The sequence below is a fragment of the Colias croceus genome, chromosome 10 (assembly GCF_905220415.1).
Source record: "Colias croceus chromosome 10, ilColCroc2.1".
NCBI lineage: Eukaryota > Metazoa > Arthropoda > Insecta > Lepidoptera > Pieridae > Colias > Colias croceus.
Window position 1 is genome coordinate 6,042,254 of NC_059546.1, and position 22,023 is coordinate 6,064,276.

Below are 22,023 nucleotides of genomic sequence, written 5' to 3' on the forward strand. Positions count from 1 at the left end.
TGTTCATAATATATAACATAATATTACTAGCGACTAACACAGGAATTCAATTTTTACATATCTACGAAGTTCATCAAATTTATTGGCAATATAATATGAATAAATATGAGCTGCTGTCACAACAGTATGATTTGAGAATAAATCCATTAGGAAATGAAACAATAGATTCAATGAATTGTGACTAAATAAAAATTATTTTATTTCATACCATTTTTGTTTAGAAAGGGTATGATTAACAATAATTGTTTCTATATTTTTTTTACAGAAAACTGGTGCTGGTAAACGTAGTTACCTATAATCTTATCTCATTTTTAAGATAAGTTCGTTTCTATAAAATATTGAGTAAAGTGATATGAAACGAATAGGGTAGACTGGGTACGATTGAAACAAAGGACGGTTGAAACAACACGAATATCTCGCAAACCGTTGGTGGGGGGGTTAGGGGTCCAAGGGGAAAATGAAGCGCACAACTGTTCTAAACACGAACCACAATGTTGCGTCGATCTCCGCGCGCTTCAGCTGATTTTATAAGACCCTATTGTGTTTTTATGACCAAAAGTATTTTTGCTTTGAGATTTTTCCAATTATTGGCGTTTCTATTTTAGTGACAGTATTAAGTGTGCGTTTTTGTTTGAAGTGAATCTTGTATGACATTGTGACTAGTTTTTGTGTATCATTGTTGTAACAATTACTATAACTGTATTTTACCTAAAGTAGGAGTTGGGGACGGTTGAAACATTTTTTTTGGGTACGGTTGAAACATTGTTTTAATTATTTTTTGTATTTTTAAATGCCGATAGTACGTGTAAGAGAGATTTCGGGAAGATAAATAGACTAATCAAAGTACAAAGACGCATATGAGGAAGTGAAAACCGGAGATCATTGCGAAAAGTGGCAGAGAAGCACAATTATTCGCTTCTAAGGTAAATTCGAATGCGAGATGACTCTGGCGAGCAAGAAAATAAAAAAATGGGATATAATAGAGGATATAACAATAGAAGGTACAATAATAGAGGGCGAAAACTTAGGAAATCTACTATTTACACTGACACACAAGATAAGGAAGAGATAAGAAAAAAGCAAGAATTAATATTGAAACGAACTAGAGCTAAGCAAGTGAAGAAGCGATCGGATAGAGGAAAAAGAAAGAAATTTGATGGAGGAAAATGTAAAAGTAACACCGAAGAAGCAAAAAATAAATAAAATACAAGAAGAGATATCATAAGAAGATGAGGAGTAGTTACTTATGTCTTGTTTCTATGTAACCATATTTAAAGAGCAGACCTTATTGTAAAAGAGTTACTTAATTATTGTTAGATTTAAAATAAACAATCAATAAAACATATTTTAATGCTATATTTTGTATTATTCGCATATTTTTCAACTGACCCCAATCACTGTTTCAACCGTCCCTGGTATGGGGACGGTTGAAACAAATCGGATTTATTTTTTTAATTTGATCTATTTTAAAAAATAATACACATGGAACTAAAATCATAGCGCCTATTAGTAGACAGATACATGCTCTTTTATTTAACGTATATTTTTCATCGCTCGGTTTATAAACAGCAAAGTTATGGTCGTTTTAAGTGAAATTGTTTCAACCGTACCCAGTCTACCCTACCGATGAAATTCATTACTTTCGTTTGTCTTCTGTTTCAAAGCTACAGTTGTTTTGAAAACCACTTAAAGGCATATTCTAGTTGTAACATTAGTGCTATAAAAATATTTAAATTAACAATAGAAGCCTCATATTATTTTCTCTGGTGACAAGGCCAGTGACTTAATAAAATATTTGTCGATCCCTATTGTTGGAACATTCGAGCTAACAAAAACTATTTGTCCACCTACGCATTCTGACACGTTTTCGACACTATTTGGAAAAGAATTACAGAGTTTTAGAGAATCACAATTTAATGTATTAGCTATGTTTAAATTGAATTATTTTATTAAAAACCTGTCAAACTAAGTACTTTCTGTATCTAAAATAATGTACCTATATAATGTCTGAAAGTTAACTGAATCCCTAATTTGGACGAAACCGAACCCAAATGTATTTCAATTTCATTTGACGATTGTTAGAGATTTTCAACGTTCCACCCGACTTATGATCGTTTTCATGTTATTATTCTAATTAAACGATTACTTTATAGCTAATCATATTCAGCCAAAAATATTGAGAGAGAAGGTGAAGAAGGTGTTGATCATTTTGTTAAAAGATTACTAATTGGTTTCGTTTCATTTATGAAAATTTACCACCAATTTGAAAAGATAAATTTGTATATAATAATAATAAATTTGTCTATATGTTCACCGATGAAGACACGGCTAGATTGGTTTATTTTAGCTACTTTCATAGCATTATGTCCTACGGAATTCTGCTATGGGGCAGGGCTGCAGATATAGAAACTATATTTATATTACAGAAAAGAGCCATACGCTCTATATATAATTTACGTGCTAGGGACTCACTAAGAGATCTCTTTAAGAATACTGGTATCCTCACAGTACCATCACAGTATATATTTAATAATATTTTATATGTACACAAAAACACAGACTTACACACAAGAGTAGGAGATAGACACCGTTATGGCACAAGGAACCGAAATAAAATTGAAATGCCATTTTACCGGTTAGCTAAAGTTAAAAATTCATTTATGGGCCAAGGTATACTTTTTTACAACAGAATTCCTCATAGTATTAAAGAGTTTAGTAGTGCTAAATTTAAAAATTATGTAAAAAACGTATTAGTTCAGAGAGCCTATTACAGCATTAAGGAATATATGGAAGATAAAAACCCATGGAGGGTTGTCGCGTAAAAACCACAGGACAGTTCTTTGGCATATTATGATATATACGTACAGTTACTTACATATTTTGTAAAATTAAATTGTAATACTGAAATGATTTAAAAGAGCAACTATGGAGTTTCTTGCCGATTCTTCTCCATAGATACTGCTTTCCGAATCGGTGGTAAATGTTAAAAATATGTATTGACGTTTCAAAAGTGCTTCTCGAAGAAGTCTAATTGAATAAATAAATGTTTGAGTTTGAGTTTGAGTTTATATTGTATACAAATAAAATTTGCTTGACAACACGTATCACGAATTTAATTATGCTGCAAAAACCTTGTGCGTATTATAAAAACAAAGAGCAACACAAACCGTTTGATATCTATCAGCATTAGGATTCGTAGCACGTTCGTAGCTGGATCAATGGTATTAATGAGACTCTCGTAAATGTACTCTGATTTATTTTTTAAAGGGTTTCCGTAAATAATAAAACACGATTGCAAACATTAACACTTTATTCAATTTTTCATAATATATTGCATAAAATAAATTACACAATTAACTGTAATGAGGGTAGAGAATGCGTATTGTCGTAATGAGAAACCGGTTCTATAAAAATATTATGTACATACATCTATGTAGTAGATATTCACATAAAAATAGTGTTTTTTTACAATATTAAAGTTGAGGTTTTGAGAAGTATACAATAGTCATATTTAAGGCTGAATTAGAAAAATTATATATAAAATTAGAGTCTATCATCACACACGTAGTTTTCCACTTCTTCGCCGCCGGGATGCGTTTTTATTGTTTTCCCATTTGTTAACACCGATGTGGCGTTTGATTCTGGTAAAAAAATAAGAACGAGTTTAAAATAATAAATTATAATTCTTAATATCACAGCCATTCTAACAAATTATCAAAGTGGTTGCTTCAAAAAAGTAACTAATCTGTTTCCAAATACAGCTTTAATATTCAAGTAAAAAGAAACATCTAAACGTATTCATCTATTTTTATCTTTTGAAGAATTGCTTTAATAATTAAGATTAAAACCCCACAATGATCACGAATGTTATTTTTTTCTATAAATATTATTGTCAAATTGGATACTAATATTTCGGCAAATTATTTTCCCAGATGCTAATAATTTTCTCAGAAAAGCAAGAATAGAGCAACATTACGCAATTTCTTAGGGATGTCAGCGGCAAATTAAATCGGTATTAAATAACCTTGATTGTGACATTCAAAATAAACTTACCATTAGGGGTCATGGAGCGGGAAATATTGCTCCGTTTACGCGAGTGTCAAGCCCTTGTAAATGAAGACGCTTCCCGGTAATGTTTGTGGCTTCCTGTAACATACAATTGTTATAGTCTCCAGGGAAAAGGTTATATTTATCAGGTCGTGTGTACTGTATATATTACTGGCTATAGTCCGGGACTTCTTGCGTTGTCTTTCTTATAGTCAAGGTCAGTGTCGGTGAACTCTTTGCCTTATAAATGTTTTATATCTGAAAACCTTTCTATATATAAAAAAAAATTTATACGGCTTAGTAACGTTCTCATTTATATATTACTACGTGGAACCCGCGGCTTCTGGCGGTTAGTACTATGAGTGTAAGAAAGCATAATATAACATCTTTCACTATAGATAATCTATGTCTATATCAATTTTCATACAGATCGAATCAGCTGTTTTTTGCGTAAAGTAGTAACAGACGCAAATTTGTCTTTAATGGTAATAAATAAAGCTAGTCTTTCAGTAAGTTCAGCGTTTCGAGTTTAAATAAAGTAAAGCCAAGCCAACCATTTGCTAAGCGATAAAGCCTACGTTATATACAATGCCTCCTTTGTGGTTGAATTAGAATGAGCTATTCAGATAATGTGATTGTCAGCGTAAATACAATAGTACATGTTCAAGTATAATAAATCACTTAAACTAAATATGATACCACTGAGACTGAGACCCATTTATTTAAATACCTATATAGGTACCCATTTCAAATCTTTTGAAACAAAAATAAATTGAAATCCTTTTGAAAATCAATAAATGATTTAAAAAGCATAGCGATATAAATTTGAAATATTTAAATTCATAGAAACCTGTATACATATAAATTTATAACCTGTATACAATTAACACGTTTGTGTATTTTACGTTAATTAAAATCGCAATGTACTAATGTGTAGTTACTAATAACAGCTGCAACAATTCCAACAGTAGCTAATGAAAATGCTACTATGCAATTTGTATTTCATAATTCAATTTTCCTTTGAATCGTAAACAATGCACAAATAGGGTTAATGCACTAGTAATGTTTGTCTAAATAATATTGTTATTTAAACATTAAATTATTTTTTGGCACGAAATTGTTTGCAGAAAAAATTCATTACTGAGGGAAGGCATTCAATTGATAAATAATGCATAACTGTCTTACCACAAAAAACTTTAGACAGTGTTTAACTTTAAGCGCGGGTTCTCTTTAACCTGGTTTTGTCGTATTACACATAGACAACTATTGAAATAACAGATCCCTGGTTTAAAGTTAGACTGTGTTTAAATTGTTTTGTGGTAAGACCATGAGTGTTTGTTTAAAAAATCCATGTCAAAAAATTTAAAGTATCTTTACTCGAAAATGTAAAGCACTATCAAGAACTTTAAAAGTCAGTTCAATGACTCAAACTCAAACACATTCTTACATCGAAAGGTGTATTTGAATAACAATCCGCACAAATCCGCACAACCATAAAATGTGTTAACGGGAATTTCAACGAGGAAAGAATTTGAATAAAACTTTGTTGTTTGTATTTGCGCTATCCTTTAACTTTTTTTGGCATATTTGAGTGAGGAATGTTGATATAAACACCCACATCTTCTTTACCTATAAGTTATTCAATCCATCATATTTCAACGAAACTATTTTCCAATTTTGCAATACATTATAATTCGATAATATAAAGACACACAATAACATGATTATTTATATGTGCTATATTTCAGCAATTCAGTTTTTCATTACTGAAATTACAATTAATATAGATAGGCTTCCTTGTTTTAAATAATTGAGTGAACTCAGAACTTGTTTACTCACCAGAATACGACTTGTTCATTTCTAATTGCTTCTTAAAATCATTAGGTGTGTTCGTTTTCACCGAGCGACACCAACAGAGAACTAAGCGAAAGTATATCCGAAACCTGTTGAAAGATATAAAAGGCAAAACTGTAGTAAGTAGGAAGTTAGAATAATAGGTATACCTATTCATTTTAAACGATTCTTAATAATTTAATGTTATATAATAAAATGCCTGTTTATTATTATTATATTAGATACAAACACTGAAAAAAGTAAAAAGCATTGCAAAAATAACAACACAAAATGTATAAAAAAAGATCTACCATTTACATATTTTGTATCTAATTAGGTTAAGTTTTATTATATTCTATCAGAATGTAATTTCTTAACACAATTATCAAATTCTCTTATATTCAGCAAAAGAATTCTCCTACTCCAATCGGCTCCTACAGGGATGTTAATGATTAGCCAAGAATAATAAACGAAGAAACCGAAATCAAATCAGTTGGTAGCGAAACATGTTCCACAGAAATGTATTCAAAGTATTCTGTATGTATTTAAATGTATTCAAGATTCCGTTCGGTTTCTAAGATTATTTAAACGTGTTGTTGAATGAAAAACAAATAAATAAACTGGAAACAATCTTCCAAGTCTTCAATACATTATTGGCTAATTTAATAAAAGATATAGTGGAACAAAACAGTATAGGCTTTTATTAATTTTATATTCAACTAGCCGCTTTGCTCCGCTCCTATTGCTTTAAAAGTGATGACTGATGATGTATTATTTCCTAGATCAATGGGCTATATAACGCTGAAACAGTTTTTCAAATCGGACCCGTAGATTCTAAAATTAGCGCGTTCATCGAACAAAACATGGAAAAGCTTTCAAAATAAGTAATTTATAGATAGTTTAGAAGTATATAACTCTATAAATACTCACTTATTACTCATCCAATAATAAATCAGCGGATTGAACATCGAGTTGGCCATGGCCAGCCAGTAGAAGGCCAGGTATATGTGCTGTGCGAATGGCGCAGAAGCGAGCGCCTGGTGATGGTATACCAGCACGAAGTACGCGTGGTACGGGAGCCAGCAGAGCGCAAATACCATCACCACGAGGACAAACATGCGTACCACCTGAGAGAAGTATCTTCACATTAGAAACTGATGTGCACCCCGCCGTCGCCTTTGGTACACATTCGACCAAAGAAATCTTCATCGTCTCAAGCATAACACTTTGCTGATGATCAGCACATGGTTAAAAACAGAGGTTACAATTATATAAAAGATATACAGAAACATTATGCATAATATTTTATAAAAAGTTTATTTACGTATGATAAAAAATACCTACTTTTTACTGGAAATACTTTTTTGTTACAAAATAGTACTTAGTATATTATCGATAGGAAAAATTTGCATGTGTATTTTGAATGGAAGGAATTTCTTCGGCATTTGAAATTTGAATAGGAAGTGGTTTCCATCATAATGAACTTTGAAGGAATTTTTCATCTATAAAAGTAAGGTTATATGTGAAGAACCTTAAAAGTGAAGATCTATTATTATACTACATAAAATTCTTATAGAGAAATTACCTGTTTAATAAAAAAAGTGTATATCATGTTTAGCTTCGTCATCAACTTGAATAAAGGTAAAAACATATTATGTACTCATGTTATCATAAAACATCACAACGTTCCCTAAAAAATTGTGTAGTACCTACCTAGCTAGTAAAATAACAACCAAGGTGAGATTTTATTACCTTCTTGTGTCATCTTATTACGTACGTCCTTGACTCTATACTCTACATAATATTTATTATATTTTTAAATACTAGCTTTCCGCCCGCGGCTTCGCCCGCGTTTTCAAAGAAAAACCCGCATAATTCCCGATCCCGTGAGATTACCGGTATAAAACCTATTTTATGTGTTAATTCAAGTTACCCTCTATACGTGTGCTAAATTTCATTGTTATCGGTTAAGTAGTACTTGCGTAAAAGAGTAACAAACATACATACACATACATCCATCTTCACAAACTTTCGCATTTATAATATTAGTAGAATGTAGGATTTTAAGTTATCTCCTGTGATTACCTGAATGTGTGAAACTTATATGAAATAATCGTCTTTAATAGTGTTTCCCTGCTATATGTATATCTCACATAATAAATCAGCAAAGTAAGAACAAATAAACTTTCTATACACGTGTTGCTCTCGGCAAATTCTATATAAGTTTCATAAGCTTCCTTAAGAGCTACAATAAAATTTTCTACTACTCCCCTTTACTGCTTCATTTCTATTCTATTGTTTATCGACTAGTTAAAACGCCCTTTCTTAAAGCAGTTTGATTTTAAAAGGGTGATTTTACTCTATATGTAGAGTTTTATATTTTTCTCCGTTTTTATTGAAAATACCCCATTTTCCTGGCATTTTGGTATTTTGGCACGTCATCAAAGTTTAAGATGACATCGCAGATACACGAATATGGTAAAATTACTTAAGCACACACATTAAATAATAAATGCTCCATACTGTTCACGTTAGACTAATTTTAACTAAACTAATTCCACGAGACGCCATTATACTCTCCTATTTCTATGAGAACTGTTAATACCTGAGCAACCTTTATGTGATAAGCTCATTGCATTAATAGTGATTGCCTGTCTATTACAATTATTGTGTGTTAATGTTTAGTGTACTATCATTTAAAAATGTAAACATTGAATATAAGTATCACTACATTTTGAAAAAGCAATGCATGACTTCCAATTTAGTTAAATATATCAACTTCTCACTTATACCCATATAGACCAATAAGTTACAAAAACGTATAAACATTTAACGTACCCAAAATAAACATCATTCGTTTGATCCCTCAGCTAAGTCGATATAAAAATAAAAATGTTTACCTTTCTCTTAGCTCGAACGACTTGCATCTGGTGATATGTACACTCTCCTATAGTCCTGCCCCGTAGCGCCTCGCTCATGCGGGCATATGCCCACACCATGACCGACATCGGCAGGACATACGTCACACCCAAGAATACCAAGTTGTAACTAGAAGTAACCATAAAAGTGAGAAAGAATGTTTAATGGACACTTCCATAGTGTATAGCGTATGTAAATTCTTAGAGGTGAACGTAAAGAGTCGTATTTGTAAAATTCTAAAGCAACTACCAATGTCCATTATAATATATAGATACCCAAAATATATAAAACTTAAGTTCAAAGAATGACTCTATACTCTCTATCTACAAATAATATAAATAAGGGAGCAAATTAAATTGAAATACTTCACAGCTGCAGTTATACGTGTTTCGGTTCATTTTTAAAAAAGAAAGAAAATGAAACAATTGTATATAAATACAATATAATATTATGGTACGCTTGAAAACATAGAAAGGAGTGGAGAGAAATATAAATGTATGTATATAGTACAAACAAATTCAAACATTTTTGTATTCAAAGGAGACCCGTTTGAAGTAACTTTAAATTTGAAAGCGTTGGAACTTTTAATTTAAAGTGAATGTTACTACGTTTGTTCGAAGGACCAACCGTTTTGAAATGTAATAAAGGATAACAATAAAAATTGTTTTCCTTTTGCTGAGTATTTTTTTTTTTCCTTAATAATGTTGCCTATAAAGAGTAAACTATTAATTATTATTTATAACTGCTAATGTTATTTTAACAGATACGTATTCTTAATATTCAGCGAAAAACGTAGGTAGATACTTATATTTATTTATGAAAAAATAAAAATAAAGTGGTTCATAAATAAGCTTTTGCAAACAAAATTCTACTACATTACCAGCAGGATCAATGTTATCAAGAGTTATTTATGGTCGAGTTCAAATTATACCCTTTTTCTATGAAAATAAATCGAGGCATACGTTTCTGAAAAGAACGCTAGTAATGGTCATAAAAATCAAACTCAAATGGACATAGAGATTCGGCAATGTGCGTTGAAGATTTATTTATTTTAAATGAACCAGAGAATTTATTGCTAGCCTGTTATAAGAGATTGGAAGTCGCCCACGAGGCCTCCGATATCGGTTAACGATTTCCGTCAAAAATGTTACATGAAACCGCGCAATTTAATACCTTCTCAAACTCAACCTACCTATTTATTCAATTAGACTTCTTAAGCATGAATTTCTGCGAAAAGAATCACTAAATTACCTAAATCTTATCTGTTATCATACAAAATTTGAGAAGTTGATATAGTTAAAAGGGTTGTATTATTATTTTCTCCATAAACATAAATATTATCATACCAGTAGTCTGTCTTTGATGTGGGGTAACTTCCATCCGGCCATTTCATGAAACATATTTCACGCTCGCCGTTAATGTACCTTAGAAAAAACAAACCTTTATTAGAAATTTTAAAATACATGATAGAAAATAACATATTATTCATACTTAAATTATTTATATCTAGTCTTATTACTAACGCAGACATGAAAGTGATAATGCAGTTCTTTATTAAATCTTATATAAGTGTTAAGAGATATTAATTAAAGTTGATTGATATCTTAAAAAAGTAAAGTAAAAGTTATATAACAAGATTAACAAATATCAACTCGTTAACTAAATCCCCTGACACGAAAGGGCTTTATAAGAAAAAGAAGATTTGTTTGTTAGACTTTTAAATCCATGTCACTTTCGTGGAAGACGAACAAATCTTAATTAAATTTTCATCTTTTAGGCAGTTTGTCAGGTGTTTTATAAAAAGGTGTCCTTGAAAAATATTTAACAAATTTTACGTAAAAATTTTAACCAAGCCAAAATATTTCATTAAAAATTTAAATCTTATTGGAATGTCCCATCAGTCAAAAATAAAGCGTAATAATGATTTTGTTAAATTTTGTGTTAAAGGTTGTTAGAATTTGGTTAACGATCAGATTAACATAACTTATAAGGAAAATAATTTCAAATCATAATCAGTTCTATGCTTAAAATTAATTAAGGAAATATCTTCTGATTTTACAGAAATCCAATGCAAGGTGAAACATAATATAAGATAATGTAATAACATTGAAAATTTCAGAATAAAGTCTAGCCCCTTATATGGCTCTTTGTTACTCGTTATAAAGATTCACTTTATAATGGTTAAATATTTTTTAAGATTAGTTTTGAATTACATCATAAAAAGAAATAAATTATTACTAGATACATAAGACTGCGCTTATATTTAAACAAGCGATTTGGAGACGATAAAATGTTGAAAGATATACTGTGAAACTCGGTTTCCTTTCAACATCGAATTTAGCGATCTTTTAGTTTTTAACCGACTTCAAAAAAAAGGAGGAGGTTATCAATTCGGCCGGTATATATATTTTTTTTTTTTTTGTATGTATGTACACCGATTACTCCGAGGTTTCTGAACCGATTTACGTGATTCTTTTTTTGTTCGATGCGGGATGGTGTCGAATTGGTCCCATAAAAATTTTATTCGGATAGGCCCAGTAGTTTTTATTTTATGAGCATTTTTGTCTGTAGGTATTTGTAAATTTTGCAAGTGCAAGTTTGAAGTCGGTTGTTTTTAACGCAGTTATCACTTGTGTATGCTTCAAAACCACAAAAGTGATGACGTCATTTTATAACATAGAAAAAAAGTCTCCTCATGTAATGTTTAAGCCAAGTTGAAGGAATGCCATAAACCGAGGATCATTTCCTTGTTTTATACAATCTTTTTACAACCAATTGCAAAAAAAGTCCATATAACCTTGAGTGCAATGATATAAAAATAGTATTAATTTAGATGTGAGTTAATAAAATTATTTTATGACATTTTCATAGCTCTTGGGAACTGTAATGTATTAATTATATTATTTTTACAATTTGCCTTTCTAACAAGCTTTGAATAAATATTTTGAGTAATATACAATGTGAATCTTCAGTATGAAAGTAAATAAAATACAAACAAGTAAAATATCTACAATAAATAACTCTTACTGCTCTACTATTTAAACAATAAATTCATACTTCATATAAATATTCGCCTTTAAATATCATGAAAATAATAAACTAAATACACTTCACTTTACAAAATACTCACTTTTTCTTATACGTGTCAGAATACAAAAGGCTCGGAAGGGCCAGTAAGGCGCTTGCGAACCAAACAGTTAACAACACCGCGCGAGCCATGCGACGACTTAATCTGTGCTGCAGAGGTTTCACAATCGCGACGTATCTGGGCAAAAATGAATAAATTATTAAACCTTTTTAAAGCTGCAAAAAATGCACTCGAAAATATCCTACTAATCCTACTAATATTATAAATGCCAAAGTTTGTATGGATGTTTGTTACTCTTTCACGTAAAAACTACTGAACCGATTACAATAAAAATTTAGCACACATATAATAGAGGGTAACTTGGATTAACACATAGGATAGTTTTTATCCCGGAAATCCCACGGGAACGGGAACTATGCGGGTTTCCCTTTGCAAACGGCTATGGGATATGGGCTTACGGGATGCTGGCGGAAATCTAGTCAGAAATAAAATCATAGGTCAAAAGTTCAAAAGTCAAAACTTCTTTAGGTGCGTCATGGAGTAAGGCGACGATTTTGGTATCTTTGAATCTTCAATCTTGCTATAGAAGTTTCAATTCTGACACATATGCTCGGCACATATGCTCGTTTTTTATTTTATTATTGCAAAAACTCTTAATATATAGAATAATACACTTAAAATACTTACAAGTAGATACCTACATTTATAAACACAGCTAATTATGTACAATGGTGAATTCATTAGGTTCAAAGTTGCTAAATGCCCTTAATCGTATGACTTTAATACTAATGTGTTAACTGCACGCGTCTGACACAAGTTAACTTATAACTATTAGTTTTACTGCTTACCCATGGGAAATTACACCAAATTACACGAATATTCCTTTGTATAGCAAATTGGTCTTTAGAATATGGAAACTTTTTATTTCTAAAAATAAACATTTTTATAAAAGTTCATTAATAAATAATAGTTTTAAGAACTAGTTTTATATTCTAAATTCTACTTCTACTTTAAGTACCTAGGTGTAATTAGTAAGTGTATTGTATTGTTGTTTTTGTCTATTTTTCATGTTTTCAATATCGATTGACTTTGATTGAGATTGATTTGTATCGACAAATATTGATAATATTTGTATCGATTGAAAACATACAAATATTATCAACTAGCTTCCGCCCGCGACTCCGTCCGCGCGGATGTCGTTCTTTGCGTGGATGGTTTATTTCTCCATTTTGAGTAAGTGCTGATTTACACAGGGTCAGTAACTGACTACAAATTCGAGGCAAATCAGTGCTGACCCGAAAAAAACCCTGTGTAAACAGATTTGAAGTCAGTACAGAGGCTTGAAGTCTATGTAAACAGTTAAAGTCAGTAGCGGCGCCGATTTTCGGCGCCGCGACTGACTTGTCTACTGACCCTGTGTAAATCAGCACTAACTCGGACAATGACATCTTATAAATATCTATTGGACCCAAATACGGCTAGGTCTATAATAATACGCAACGTGTGTTCGCGGTACCTACTACAGAACAACGTCTATGGATAACTGAAAAATTGAGATTAATTTTTTTTCTACTTATTTTTCCAGGATAAAAAGTATCCTATTTTACGCCCAGGATAATAAGGTATAATTATACCAAGTTTTATCGAAATCGAACCGGTAGTTTTCACGTGATGTCTTCACATACAGACAGACAGACAGACAGACAGACAGACAGACAAAAATTTTTTTAATCACATATTTGGGTTTGGTATCGATCCAGTAACACCCCCTGCTAGTTATTTTTTCAATATTTTCAATGTACAGAATTGACCCTTCTACAGATTTATTATATGTATAGATATTTATAACCTGTAAAGTGAGAGGCAATCAAGACATGATAATTACAAAATTAATGTTCAAAATGAGCCTTATGAGTGTCACGTACAAAACCAATATTTATACAAAACGTATTTCCTTGAGGGAAATTGAATTAAAATCATGTTAATTAAACATCTTTACATTACAGTAATTAGCTCATTTGGGTGGTTCTCTTTTTTATAAATTAAACCAATAAAACTGTAAAAAATTTATAATTTAAAAAATAAATTAATCCAACATATAACATGTTGTTATGCACTGCAAACTTTATCAATTAACCAACAAAAGATTCTAAATAATAAATAATGTCCGCGTAAAATTGGGCAGTAAAAAGTAATAGTGATCTTAATTAACCGACTTCAAAAAAAAAAGGAGGAGGTTATCAATTCGGCCGGTATATTTTTTTTTTTTTTTTTTTTTTTTTATGTATGTACACCGATTACTCCGAGGTTTCTGAACCGATTTACGTGATTCTTTTTTTGTTCGATGCGGGATGGTGTCGAATTGGTCCCATAAAAATTTTATTCGGCTAGGCCTAGTAGTTTTTATTTTATGAGCATTTTTGTCTGTACTCGATGACTTAATTTCAATGTAGCAAGTAACTTTGATTCACTTCCCGGTAACCGACAGCTGAAATTTTGTATACGAATGTAAATTGGATAGCGATGAAACATTATCATGACATGGAGCTGATCTGATGATGGAATCGGAAGGTGGCCATAGGAACTCAGTAATATATTGACTCAACTTTATCGAGTTTGGGCTCGTTTGATTCGTGTTGAAAAATACACTAAAAAGTATTAAATAAAAATAACTGCGTTAAAAACAACCGACTTCAAAAACGGAAAAGTAAGAAATAAAAAAGATTTGATATTATTAATTACTACATATTATTTTTATGTGCTATTTATTAAATAGGTTTGAAGTCGGTGCCAAACACTAAGCACTTAGTATTAAGCCCATGCACCGACATCAAACCTTTTTAGTAAATAGCACATAAAAATAATATAATATGTAGTAATTAATAATATCAAATCTTTTTTATTTCTTACTTTTCCGTTTTTGAAGTCGGTTGTTTTTAACGCAGTTATTTTGGAGGTTAATTTGCGAATCAACCACACCTGTTCGCTAGTAACATCTGGTTTCTTGAAAAACATCGAATAAAACAATCATAATGAGGAAATCAAACCTAAGTTTCTATTAAGGGTACGAGATGGATATTTTAGCATAGAGGTGATGATTTATTAATGGGATAGCATCAATTAATGGTTTTATAATGACGTGTTAATTGCTATTTGAAACGTGGTTAAAGTACTACAGCAAGTATTAATAACAAGAAAAATTTTGAAGTAAATATTTCATTAGATTAAGGGTAGATATAACAAATTATAATAATATTAATTTCAGAATCTCAAAGCTTAAATTGATCGCTCAATTGTGAAATTATTCTGTATTAAGTTATAATCCGTAGTAAATTAACATTATACCTGCTATAAAATACGATACTATGAAAGTTATAATAAATGTGTATATAAAACATAAATGCATACTTTCTAGAAAGCAGTATCATTAGCAATCTAGTTCTCATATTATATTGCCCATATTTGACGTAGTTTAAGTACCAAAGCTCTTGTTTCAGAACTTATACAAGAGTTTCAGACCCAACATTACCTACTTGTACTATTTTTAGAAATAATACTGTACCATCAAATTGAAGAAGGTCAGGCCGGGGTTTTTTCCTTATTTTATAAGGATTTAAGTCATACAAAAACAACACCATAAAATTGTGAACAATGTTGACATTTTGATGTTCTTATCATATTGGTTGTACAGCTAGAGTATTCTCATAATAAACATTAGGTAGAAAATGTTATGTAGGTTGCTATGAACGTAGTAATATTACTATATTACCGCGAGACGTAGTAATTAGTGGAATTGTTGCAGAATGTTCAACAATCTTCAAGATCGTTTTGCGGTCGTACTGTTACTTAATATGTCGTACCTACTATTCGTAAGACAATTTATCAGTTCAATTCTAATTGAAAGTACGTTTCAATAAACTTAAATATCAACATCAAACATACAATTTTCATATTAGTTACACCTTATACATATCTGTAAAGTGTAGAGTATAATTATTATGTAGCACTTTTGATGTATTTAACCTTACCAAAAGAGTATAATTTCGATGTTATATGAAAAAATAATTCGTTATTCAACTGTGAATATTTTAAAAAATGTATCTTAATTGTCTTACCTGTCTACAGTAATTGCGACGAGAGTGAACACCCCGGCGGAAACAGTCAGATTTGCAGTAAAATTGCTCGCCGTGCATGTCACAGATCCAAACGGCCAATTTGCTGTGACCAGGAAAACGAAGTTTGGTGCTCCATTTAGTGATGCCATGAGAAGATCTGCTACAGCCAAGTTCACGAGAAAACAGTTGGTAACTGTCCTCATCCGACGGTGTGCTACGAAAATTTTAAATGTTCATAGAATGTATCAACTTTTAGTACTAAGTAATTATAAAGAAGCAACCACATACGATTAGATTTTTGTATATGATACCTATTATATAAATTAAATACGTTAAAAAATAATTGGGACCTAGTCTTTTTATTGTCCTGAGCATTAAAAGAAATAATAAAATATGCCTCCATATTATATACAATGAGTACCTCTCAGTACTTAAACAATACAAGTAAAATCGATTATTGAAGACTATGAATACCTAAATATTCCGCGAATTAAACGCTGTATCGTAATTATTTTCTGACTTGCTGAGGTTGAAAATTGATTTCCTGAACCTGCCGAGAGGTTCAAATACCTTCATATTTCAATACGAACACTCGAACAATACGACAAGCATTAGCAATTCATAAATACATAGAATTAATTAGATAAAACGCATTCGCGATTCAGCAGAAATGAAATGAATTCCGGGAATCTATAAATTTATTTGTTTGTACATTGTTGGAGTTTATTGAACCAATTGATATTTTACACTCAAAATTGTTAATTTTACAACATAATATTATAATACCATAATAAGGAAAAGTAAATAAATGGAATATTGATACCTAAGTATAGTACCTACTTACCTACCATATCATTTATTTAATTGATTGTTCCAAAAATTTAATGATTTAGACAACTACCTATTCAGAAGCATATTATGCGTTTTTCATAATTCATATTACGCAATTCGTATCCAAGATACCATTACGGTTATAATTTTCAACTGTAGCTTCCCTTTAATTGTATTATTATCATTTTGCTATGTGAATCCCATTTCCTCCTAATCAATGGCACGCAAAGCTCATAAAGTCAATTTTATTGCATTCCGTATTTGTCTTTTATCAAGTTAACATAATGTTATACTTTCTTTGGCAGTAAACAATTCCCTTCCTTACCACTTATCTTAGAATAACATTAGGTCTAAGAGCATTTCTTGATATTTTCATTTCATTTACAATAATGTACATGTAAAGATTTACATATAGAAACTGTCAAAAAGATTTACATATAGAAACTGTCAAACAGCCAAAAACGTATAATAAGATTTTAATTATGATTGCCATACATAACGTAATTGTCACGGTGCTTCAGTTCACAATGGTACTGAGGCATAAATAGGCTTAAATGTGCTGAAGTACTCACCCAGTACAATCCAAATGACGAGAGTATTTCCCAACACAGCCAGGAGCAGCATTACAGCAAACACGACGAACCAGGCTAATTGCCCCCACCACGGCGGGACGTATGGCCTCTTCCCCAAGCCCATACAATTACTGAGAGTCACCCTAAAATATGAGGTTCATTACAAAGACATATTAATACAAATTTAAAATAAAAATCCTACGTTGTTGCAAAGCTCAGCCATATTTTCAAATTTCAGTAATTAATTTTGTTGGAATAATTAAAAATCGGGAGTAGACATTTTTTTAGATAAAAGGAGCACATAGAGAACGGTATGATTTATATTGATATCGTTTTAAATAATATATCCGTTTAAATCACAGATCACAGAATCTAAAGGGTTTAAATGCTACCAATTACCATACAACTGATATACCTACACTCAAGCATAACATATTTTATCTACCATCACTATCTACTGTCTATAATACTATCTACCACTTCATCTTTTTTGCATCGGGGATTGAAGTACAATTGAATATCACATTCATCCAAACGAAACGTTAAAACAGCGTTTATATCTGTCCATGGAAAACAAAGAAAATTAATTAGGCCTATTTCCTTCCGAAGAAAAGAACAGACATAACTTGGCCGTACCCACCCTTATCGTAAGCGTGTCACAAAATGTCATCTATCTTTTGTACAAACAAAAATTAATACTCGTTGTAGGTAAAGTCAAGAATAAAATGTATAAATAACTGAGTAATTTCCCGCGCACAGGTGTTCTAGTAAAAATGATAAATGACTTAAGTTTTAGGCATATCTTTTATCAATCAACAAAAGTAGGTAAGACATGTACTTAAACTTTCAGAAAAAAATTACTTTTGCAATAAATTTGCACTTATTTCCATTGGCTTTCTATTTTCCTTGTGAACAAAGGTTGTTTCAGATTTGTTTCAGTAAATTACAAAGAGCGCGAACGTTTAGAGAGCTTGCAACAAATAAATGAAGTTAACTACGTCTCATAAAATATAAGATTTCCACACAATTTTTAAACCCCATAGTGAAGTAAATAAAACCTCTATTTAGAGATTCGGATTTCGCACCCTCGAAATGACCTTGGGGATTCTTTGTGTAACTTTAACGTTTCCGGCAACGAATTTATTTGGGCATGAGACTATAAAATTCTGCAAGATATAAAAGTGTTACAAGTCATTTGTTTCGTGGGTAACAACAGTTTAGATCCGATATGGCGACACATAGACGTTTTGTAAATCTCGCTAGAGTTTAAAATATTTTGACTGAATTTCCTCTAGTCTTACTATCTTTATGATACTTATTTATATGAAATTTATATAAATAATCTATAATTCATTAATTGAGAAGCTTTAAGACCCCAAATATACAAAAAAATTCTAGACTATTTCTAAGGCATTTCAATAATGCAATTGCGTATGATTGCGAAGGTTAATATCAAATAATAAACATAAAATAGAATTAGAAACAACGTAGGTAGGTATAATGTTCTATTTTCTATGTGTTTATATGTATTAAGAAAGGCGATGCGTGTAACCTAGCCATTTAATTGCGTGTAGAATGAATTTGAGGCCTGACCTGTGGAAGTAATTTATGTTTGACCTAAGCGATAAAACCGAATTATTGTTTAATGTTTCAGTTATATGAGTAAAATAAATTGAATTGTAGATCTTCCAGAATATTGCTTCTTTCATAGGTTCTCATACGTGTAGGTACTTGGCTAGTTCACATATCTATCATACCTATGTAACATATCGTTATTTCTTTTTATTTGTATACGCATGTAAATGCAAACACATTTCAATCATATGTCATCATAATATCGCCTGTAATCGCTTGCCAGTAACATATTATCTACATTGCTTTTGATATATTTAGTGATGACATAATATAAGCACAAAATTGAGTGTATAAATTCTCGTCTATCTAATTTAGTACGGTCTATTAGGTTAGCACAAAATATAATTGCGAAATTCCAACATTATCCGTCGATACAGACATCATGCTTATTAGGAATCCAATTAAAATTCTTGCTGCCAAATAACTTTATGTACATAAGTACCTATTTGTAATGTGTATATTGTATGTAGTGTTATAATGTGTATATTGAGTATTGAGGGTAAACCACTTCAGAGGATCATTTTATTGTATAGCATAATAACAATAGTATTAATATCAATTTAAACTATCACTAGGCTACGGTAACTCTTAAGTGAAATATATTACGGTTTCATCTTATCTTATCATCTGTAATTACAATTACTTCTAGGAAAAATATAACATTCATAATATAGATATCACAGTAAATATAAAATATTGTTACAGTATATCAATATATCACAGTAAATATGTAAGCTACCTACTGATTGTTTATTGCGTAATAACATAAAGTAATGCTGAGAGGAAGCATTTCCTTGATTTGGTCGTCACTTAAATGTACAGTACGCGTCACGTAAAAAGAACGCTGGATGAAAGTGATGGGGTGTGTTTGCACATGGATCGAGTTTTGCACGTAAGCTATGTGCTGATTATTTTATTTTTGATCTAGGCTCGCGAATCGTGGCTTCACAACTACCTATTTTTTATTCTTATACTACCTCATAACACCAAATAGACCGATAAATCGCCAATGCGCAGCTTAACCGTCAGCGTTCTTTTTACTTGACGCGACCAATAGTCAGTGCTTTCATATTTTATTCTTTATTATTTTGTATAGCTATGAATTTTAAAGTTCACGGTTATGTAGGTTCTTTGATCAATAGTAAAAACTATAATTTATTCAAACATCAAACATTAGATTTTAGTGTAAGTGAAAATGCTGAAAAGTTATAATCGTGTGTTAAAAATAAATAGCTTTTATGAATAATGCTGATAAAAGCTCTAGAAGGTTTCTGTCAAACTTTTGATGGCACAATTTACATAAAGCAGAATAATACGTGTAAATATAGAAAGGCTTGTTTAAAATCGATTATGATATTTTATGATATTTATAATGTTTTCAAAAACAATATTCTTCTTCTTAATATTTTAATTTCAGTAAAATTCAATAGTGAAGCCATTCCTATGTCTAACAAAATTCGCGATGGACGTAGGTTGTTTATCAACAAATTTGAAATGGTCCGCCATTTTATCATGATTGACAACTGAAATCCTCTACCCCAATTAATTAACGAAATTAATTGCAATGTACGTACGTACATTCAGTCTGTCAGTCTGCTGTCGCTTCCATAACGTTTATTTATGGCACGTTTACACTAATTATTATGATTAAATTTTTATTTTTAAACTTGACAATTAAAAGTTTATATCAATGCATCATTCAAGCTGAATTGAAACAAAGTTGTAGGTATATATTGAAAGAAGTTAAACCTAGGAGTTACATTTACGCTCTAGCATTTATTACAAATTAAAATGAACAATTTTCATTATTCTGAACTCCAACGACTTTAAATAAACCTGGCTTATTTCAAATAACCATAATCGTTTCCTTTAGAGAATAATGGGTCCTCCGTGCTGTTGAAGAGGGATTTTGATTACCTTGTAGGAAATATCCTTACCTATTACAATATTCCTCTGACAATTTAAGCAATTATTTTGAGAGAAAAAGAAAGAAAAGACAATTAATTATGAGTGTTATAAGGAAAAATATTTTTATGGTATACAGAATGTTTTCAAGAAGATATTACGGACAGAAGGCGGGGACGGCAGAGCTTTGCAACTTTGACCCTATCAATTGCCAAACTGTATATCAATTTATCTTCTATTGTTATCATTAAGGTCTATTTCATTAAATACATCGTATAGGTATAGATACTTACTTATCTAGATTTATTGATATAAAAATATAGGCATATATCTCATACTTACTTTAAGGAAATATCCTCATGTAATTGTTTGGGCAGCAAATCCAGAATTTGCGTCACGTTCAAATTTTCCCATGACAAATCCCGTCCGAGAATCTGCTGCGTGCAGTTCAAAAACGTTTGTATGTGCTCTTCTGAATCCATTGTACACTACTATATAACACACATAACAGAGACACTATTGTACACAATAACTATCTTGATTCACTAAAACACACGACTCGCATGTTACATTAGGGAAATAATTTATTTTGATATATTCCATTCCTCGTAGCACTACGACTTGATGAAATCTTTTTGGAATAGGGTTAGGAAATTGAATCAGTTTTCGGTTAATCTACGTGCTTCCTACAAAAATAACTTTTATTGTTACTGTTTAACTAGTACTGATATGTTTGCGAATTTTGCTCGTAAAATCGGCTAATTTAGATTTTTATGTAATAGCGAAAATGTTATTTATAGCTCTCTTATTTTTCTTAAAACGTTCGTCTCATATAGACCATCACTTTTTAAAAGGTTATGATATATATTTTCCATGAATTATTGTTTTCCATCTTAATAATCAATATTGCCTTTATAGTGTTACTCTAAATTACACACAGTAACTGATTAACATTGCTGGTAATTAAACGTTTATTGCAGTAGCACTGTAAGTTGTTATTACGACGTGAGAGGGGGGGATTGGGGTGTATTTAGGTATTTACGACAGTTACTTTGCTTGACAATATAAAGCAACGTGT

General features: G+C 31.0%; 1 protein-coding gene across 1 annotated transcript; it reads right to left on the minus strand.

Moving 5' to 3' along the window:
• Positions 1-3,345: 3,345 nt before the first annotated feature.
• LOC123695018 (tachykinin-like peptides receptor 86C) lies at positions 3,346-21,614 on the minus strand. The gene is made up of 10 exons (XM_045640699.1): positions 21,288-21,614; positions 17,406-17,548; positions 16,003-16,216; positions 11,930-12,064; positions 10,146-10,223; positions 8,781-8,928; positions 6,811-7,007; positions 5,887-5,990; positions 4,054-4,146; positions 3,346-3,641 (listed from the first exon to the last, which is right to left on the minus strand). The coding sequence occupies exons 1-9, from the start codon at positions 21,425-21,427 to the stop codon at positions 4,100-4,102; spliced, it is 1,206 nt and encodes a 401-aa protein (XP_045496655.1). The 5' UTR covers positions 21,428-21,614; the 3' UTR covers positions 3,346-3,641; positions 4,054-4,099.
• Positions 21,615-22,023: the final 409 nt, after the last annotated feature.